At 34.0% G+C, this 7,858-nt stretch overlaps 1 protein-coding gene across 1 annotated transcript in view; it reads right to left on the bottom strand.

The window, feature by feature from the left end:
• The window catches only part of Smp_124110 (putative smad nuclear interacting protein), a gene marked incomplete at both ends in the record, with an annotated part of 27,704 nt that overhangs the window by 796 nt on the left and 19,050 nt on the right, over nucleotides 1-7,858 (bottom strand). The window contains 3 exons of the mRNA XM_018793112.1: nucleotides 2,653-2,717; nucleotides 4,108-4,465; nucleotides 5,986-6,046. Of these exons, the coding sequence (XP_018647657.1) occupies nucleotides 2,653-2,717; nucleotides 4,108-4,465; nucleotides 5,986-6,046 (484 nt within the window). The remainder of the gene's footprint in view (nucleotides 1-2,652; nucleotides 2,718-4,107; nucleotides 4,466-5,985; nucleotides 6,047-7,858) is intronic.

Raw genomic sequence — 7,858 nt, forward strand, 5'->3', positions numbered from 1 at the left:
CACTGCTAGCCACTATCCATCTCTGCTAACCATGCTTGTGAATTAAGGTATATCGAGGCAATACGCACAGTATGCACATATGCCAAATAGAGACTGACCAGATGCAGTCCTAACAAAATCGATGGGAAGATCCAAACAAGTAATACGAAGTGAATTTAACCCTAACATAATTGTCAAAAAAAGAAAGATTTAATCCAAAGGAAAAAGTTTTTTTCTGGCGAATTCATTTTCAATCCTGTACAATCGCGAATCTATAATTGTTTTGTTATCAAAATGATAATAATGACAATAATAGTGTTATAACTTGTGGCCGAGTGGATGCCTTGCTAACGTATGACGTGATAAGACCGCCAATCAAAGAGCATCGAATTATCGATTGGAACAGTGACACGAAAACCGTACGAGCAGTCTAGAGTGCTTACCGATCCTGCTTTCTGCCTAGCTTAGCCAGTTAAGTCCAGAACACCAATAACAGCCTCTGCGGTATGAATCATTGTATTTCAAACATACTGACCGAATCGTACAAATAAAATAGAAAATAACATTTGTACAAGATTCAGCCAAATGTGGCTATGAATGTGGGAGGCAGTAATTAATAGACTAGGTATAACTCAAGAATGGTAAATCGTATAATGATAGTCTATAGGTCAAAACAAAGCTTATAATAAGAGGAAAACGAATATGAATAGTTTAGTTATTTAGCAGTTATACGATAAAAAATATATGCCTAATACTGGTCCATAAATGGATCCCAAAGTTACAATTCACTATTGTTATCGGGGAATAACAAATAGTGATTATTGAAAACTTTACTAAATATGGTTCACAGCGCTATTTTTATTAGTTCCTTTAATTAATAAACAAATAACGTTTTTATGCCTTTGTTTATTTACTTCACTGTTACTGTGTTTAGCTAGGTTTTTATTAGCACTACTATTATCATTTTGATAACAAAACAAATGTAGATTCGCGATTGTTCGGGGTTGGAAATGAATTCGCAGGAAAAAAAAGAGAAAACTCTTTTCGTTGAATTAATCTTTCTTATTTCATATCTCAGCCCCCGAATGCCCTGGTACAGCTGAGAGTGGGGAGAGTCCACTATCCCTCTCCAAACGCTCTCACATAGCCACGCGTGTATAGCCTCTGTCAGGGAAGTCCTACTCACTGACTTCTCGTGGCGGGGGTGTTGTTCACGAAATGGAGAGGACGAAAAGCCAATGTCCGGCGCTTTAACCGGGTTGGTGGACATGGAAAGTTCACCTAGGGGAGTTGAGAAACCCTGATTCCAAGCCAATGCCACACAAGGGCTCCAGCATCCTGAGGGGACAAATGGCGTATGAATCAGTCGTTGGTCACCGGCTACCATGGGACTGCATCTCCTCACGATGCTCCACTGGTTTGTGGATCAGATCTTTAGGTCAAAGGCTTTGGGTGTGGTTTCCTAAGAAAACCACCTGCTTCAGTTTGGGCACCTGGGCAGTATCACAGCCATCACACCAATCAAATGAGATTTGTGTGGCGCATATATATCTGGTGCCCCTTTGTACCAATATTTATGTGTTTAAATAAATAATAAATAATTTCATAACTCTACAGGGTATAATCCCGACCACTAATCATAAAAGATGATTATTCTGTAAATATTAGAGAAAAAATAATCATTTATTGTGTAAATCAGAATTACAAATGCAAGCGAACAATATTGCTCTTAATTCAATGTGTTCAGTTCGTTTATATCCCTCGTTCTACATTTGTCCAACTTAATTAATTGTGTATTGCTTTATGCTACTTATTAATATTCAATAACTAGTATGTAATGTATGGTTGGTATCGTGTAATGTTCTCCAGTTTATACATGAACTAGTGATATTCATTTTATTTATTATTATAGTTAGTCTCTCGACAACTGTAGCAAGTACTTTCAATTTACGCACGTATCTTGTATCTTTGTTGAAACTCAAGAGATTTCATATTTTTGTGCTCCTTATCTCTATTTGATTGTAGTTAATCAATATTGACTTTAGATATAGGTACCGACTGTAATTTACATTATCATATGTTTTGATTATTCTTTACGTTACTTTTGTAGGAAGCTTTCTTTTTTCTAAACATACCTATGTGTTATAAGCAACAGATACTTCACAAGTTGAGAATTGTAACCAATTTATATGAATATATTGTAACATTGGAACCGTTTTTTCTAGATAAATCGTTACTTTTGAGCTTGAATTTCATATGCATTTCAGTCAACAAGTAAAATGGCCCGGCCAATAAGTTACAAAAAGACTCATTAAACAAGATGAAGTAGTAATGAAGAAAAGATATAAATGGCTTTACTTGGCTTAATATTGTTCATATGTGCATCATATAATCATTATATATTAGAGTAAAATCTAATAAAGATCTCATCGAAAACAGTATTGTCAATTTATATGAGTTATCCTATGAGTTTCAAGATAGAATACATGAATTTCAGTTCCATTTTAAAGTATTGTTGAAGTAAGCATGGTGTGAATGTGAAATATGTGATTCACCTAAGATACCACGTAGTGTAGATCATTGAAAGAAGAGTCTTACACTGAAATAGAATGCAGTTTGTAAAGAAAAAGAATTAATTATGACAATAGTAAGTAATTGAAAGAAGTCACTTACAAGAAGTTTTTGAGATGGAGGCAAAGTTGGTCCCAACACCTTGGTGGGTTGTTTTTTATCGACATCTGAATAAATGAAAAGACAATGTAATTAAAGGTACAGTTTACTAGTAGTAAAATGTAATCAAAGACATTTATCAGATTATTGGATGTAAAAATTGTGGTTTTCAGTAGAATTCATTACCAACTTCCTTCATTTTAGGCAAATAAGTAGTATCGCCTAATACCATATATTAAATGTGCGTAAATTACGGTTTTGAACAAATATTTCAACTAAGTTACATCTGAATTAATTAAAATTATGTCCAGTCTGAGACCTGACACAAATATGTGTTTCTAGAGTGACATTAAATTGCCTAACTCTTGTCAACAAATACTTATAATTTCTTTCTTGTAACGAGAACCCTGATTAGATTTTTTCTAATTTACATTTTCATATTACCTTTGATGTTTGCTGACTGATTATTACCAATTTGAGTTTGCCGTTTTTCCTATATCTCAAGGTCTAGAGTCTTCTGCATTGAAAGAGCCAATCAAGCTTCAGGTCTTGGAGTGTGGGACGAAATTCATTTATTCATATGGCTAAACAGCATTTTGACATTATAACTGATATTAGTTCGTGGTGAAAACCTTTAATTCCTAACCTTAAGTTCTAACGCTAATTCTCAGTCGTAATTCCTCATACTTATTTATAACCCTCTTTTAACCCCAGTAAGCAGGTGAATTATCCTAAAGACACTTAAGCATCGCTTGAAGGTCTTCCATAAATATTAGTCCCACCAGTTTTTCTTTTTTACGTATCTCAATGAGAAGTGTGCAACCGAAAAGTGATAACTGTCGTCATATGTCTTATTTCCAATATTAATACATCAGGTTAAATTTAGGCACCATAAGTGAATATGTTGGTCAGTTAGCCAGTCATAATCGATGTAAATTTTGGCACAAACTTACATCACCCGGTGTTACAATAACAAAGCAACAAAACAAGATATAATTAAGAAATAGTACGATAATCGAAATGTGATGGCAATGATGATGAGAAGGAACAAAAATAGGAAAAGTAGTTCTAGAGAGGAAATGCTATGAGGGTATACTGGAGTTTAACTTCGAGAAGATGAAGAAAGAATCCATTTGTGCCAATCTGTTCGATTATAGAGTGTATCAACTACATTCTCTAACCACATATCACGGTTATTACACTGGCCCAAACACAAAGGATATGCAAGTATTTATCATGTGGAAATTAGATTAATCATATATCAACAGTTATTATCTGTCTTTATATGACTACTACACAGTAAGAAATAAGTTACTGGAAGTAGATCAGTGGCAAGCAATCATATTCGATATTCATGTATATTGTTCATTGTTATTTATTTCTTTGTCATTAGATGAATATCAATCCAATCGGCTACATATGAAAAAAGAGTTAACTCGTAAATCGTTTAAAACTTACGTAATTTGATTTCAGTTGAGTTTTCTTCCATGCTTTGTTCATTACTTATATTTATACTGGGATCATCTATAGGATTGGCATTATTATTTACAATATTCATGGTAGTAGTAGAATTAAGGGCAGAAGTTGATTGACAGCTAGAATCTGAACATTTGCTCAATTTGTATTGAGGAATGGAAATGGCGGTATCAATTTTATTCTCTTCACTGTCTATGCTCATGTCTATCTTTTGTGTCTCTTCTTTTTCACCAATATCATTTACATTGGTGTCACCGTTATCGTCGTTGTCATCATCATCATCATTTTCCACTTCAAATGGTTTATCTATCTCAATTTTCTTCTGAGATACATAAAGTGTCTAAAAAAGCATAACAAATAATAACTGGTGTAGAAGATTTGTAGCTAAATTGTATGAATTAGATGGAACACAACTTCAAAATAATCCCTTTTTCCAAAAAAAAACCTAGGACACTTTATGCTTTAAATTGAAAAGTGATTAGCATAGCAGTACCATTCGCTAAGGGCGCATTTTGTCCTATTTAACACTAGTCAGTTGGATTTATCTGCATCTCATTACTGGTGATATTTACACTGAAACTTGGATTCAGCAAGCTTTTGGTTTAAACACCAATGTTTTAACCATTTAAGGTGACAATAACAAATGTATATTTTAATCGTAATTGCATTCTTCGAGCTGGATGATTTAAAATCGTGGAGCATTTCGATTGTTATTCTGAATGTCCTTATCAAGTGCCTACCTCAAATAGACGATAATGTTTTATAAGGACGAAGAATGCTTTGTAACTATAAACTATCTAGGTTAGGAAGTGTAACATCATTAAAAGTAGCCACTTGAGCAAGAAATCTTCTACCCGGTCATTTTAAAAAAATATTTAACAGTTTAACTGACTGACACATACAGGATTTACGAAGGACTCCAAATTCGAGCGTGTGGGGGTGGTATTTTTTCATTACTGTCAAATCATAATGAAAGATGAATTCATTTTAACAGCTATCAATGTTAATCTAGGAATTTCATTGAACTGATGAAGACGAGTCTTCGAAAGTGATTTCTTAATTTAGACTTTAATATGTTTGACTTGATGTTTAATTATCTTCCAATCGACTTTCAATGCACAGATGATATTCTTATTAACAAAGTTTGTTAAGGGCAGTATGCGTAAATATTGAAACATTTGGAATACTTAGTTTAATTAGGAGATTGGTTTGTGATACAAAAATAATGTCGTTGTAGATAAAAGGATCCCATGGAATTCTCTGGTTACCTAGATCAATTAACTAAGCTATAAATGATGGGAAACTTGTCAAGGATTGAAAAAAACAACTCTATTCGAGGTTATTAAATTACATTACCTACTATTTGTTTGTAAAATGTTGAATGTCATGTGTTACGTAAGACTAACCAATGCCTATTTTGACGTACGATGTTTGCTAGTGTGAAAATAGGTTGGAGAAAAGATAGGCGCGCATAATCCGAGACATGCAATCAGTTCATGGAATTATTGACTATTGGAGTGAGCCAATGTTAACAGATGTAGACTATTTGGTTAGGCGCTGTACGATGTTTTTTCTTGAATTATATTGTCTACACCCAATCTTTTCTAATATTATTCATATTGTTACCACTACTAATCTGACATTTATCTTGATAATTTCATTCAGCTGCGCGAATGATCTGTGGCAACATGAACCGATGCACATGTACAAGGTTTGTTTCAAAACTAAGTACAGGAATCGTTGTGTACATAATGAATGCCTTACAATTATTTCAATGTAATATTGGATCATTTCAGATATCTTAAAATGAAGTTAATAGTTTTTAAAAAAAATAATGTAATGTCCAATTTGATTACTTACTCTGGCATGATTTTGTAGACTTCTTTTTAATGCATTTCTATCAGCACGAATATTTTTAATTCTAAGATTGTAAATTGATAGACAACAAAAAAAAGAACCACAGTAAGACTATGATCTAATATAACGTAGTGTTTATTTTTCAAGGAGAACATGACGAAATTGTTGACTGATTCAGCATAAAAGATTGAATAATTTATTCGGTAGAATAGATGTATGAGCACCATTAACAAAGAGAACGATTCCTACAGAGCAGTGAAGGGGGATCTTATTGCGATGTGAGGTAGACGGATATAGAAAACATATCGAGTGTTTGTCAATCTAGGCCATACGCGATAGATGGGAGATGGTCGAATATCTATAGAGTGTACTTCTTGTTTCCCTATGTTCCTTCTCTTTTGTGGCTGCGAGGCAGCCTCTGAAAGTTAACGATATATGTTAATTGTATAGAACCGTTCAATCGCATGACTGAAATACGCATGAAATTCAAGTTCAAAAGTAACGATTTATCTAGAAAAAACGGTTCCAATGTTACAATATATTCATATAAATTGGTTACAATTCTCAACTTGTGAAGTATCTGTTGCTTATAACACATAGGTATGTTTGGAAAAAAGAAAGCTTCCTATGAAAATAACGTAGAAAGTAATCACAACATATGACAATGTAAATGACCGTCGGTAGCAAGTCATGGATTCTCCACTGCTAGTCATAATCCATTTATTATAAATAACATGTTACACCTGCTGTTGTAAATGATGTCCATGCAAACGGGTGCACATCAATAAGGGCAAGGATTAGTAAAGACAACTATCTAAAAGCCCAAAGTAATAAAGGGGACAACGGAACAAGGAAATAAAATCGTTTAAAATTTGAAATGTGGGTCAGTTCACCTTTTGTCTGTTTATCTTTATAAACAGTTAGAAACGTAGTTGTTTAAACATTTGTTATAAACGCATGGATGCCGTCGCCAATTGTTATAAACGCAGAGAGAGAGAGAGGATGCTGGTTATAACTTTAGGGGGTTCTGGTTATAACAGTCCTTTTACTTCTTACACGTATGTGGGACGTTAATTTATCTTAGACGAATATCTACACTAGATTCCCACCCAGTGTCTATTCTACAGGACTTCAACAGAACTCAGATCAAGAACACAATATTAGCCTGACTATAACGTCAATATATTTCACACCAAAATCCGACACATGGAACAGTCAATAAGTCTCAATAAGTGTCAATCTATAATAAGGATAGGGAAATATATATATACATAACACCTGTCATCCTGTCTAATGTCTGACTCATCAAGACAACCAATCATTATCATTCTCGCCCACACATCACCTCCCTCGCGAAGTTCGATCGTATGATTTCACTTTGGGGTCTATTTGAAAAAATTTCGTTTGTTTCCGTTTCCTGAATGACCTTCGTCTAACTTCTGATTCTAGATCATTTTTTCTCATTTCAACTTGTGGTGGTGGTGGTGGAATATCAAACGTATCACATAATACTTCCATTGGTAATGGTTTGAGTTTAGATGACTCATAAACACATTTTCTATCTCGCAGTTGATTTACATGTCTAATAATTAGTGTATTTTCGACCATCACTTCATATAATACTGTACCACGTCGTTTTTTTATAAACCCAAAAATCCATTTTGGCTTGCCAGGCCGGAAATCCCGTGCATAAACTGAGTCACCTACTTTGAATTCTCGAATTTTCAGGCAATTCCCTTTGTTATTTTTTTGTAGTCCACTGATTCTGTCTTTCGGGTTCAAAACATCAAAAAATGTTCTAATCGGTCGGCCAAACATTATTTCGGCTGGAGATTTCCCATCTTGACAGTTTGGACTTGGCGTAATTCTATAGGAA

This window comes from Schistosoma mansoni, chromosome 1 (assembly GCF_000237925.1).
Source record: "Schistosoma mansoni strain Puerto Rico chromosome 1, complete genome".
In the NCBI taxonomy this organism is placed as follows: Eukaryota; Metazoa; Platyhelminthes; class Trematoda; order Strigeidida; family Schistosomatidae; genus Schistosoma; species Schistosoma mansoni.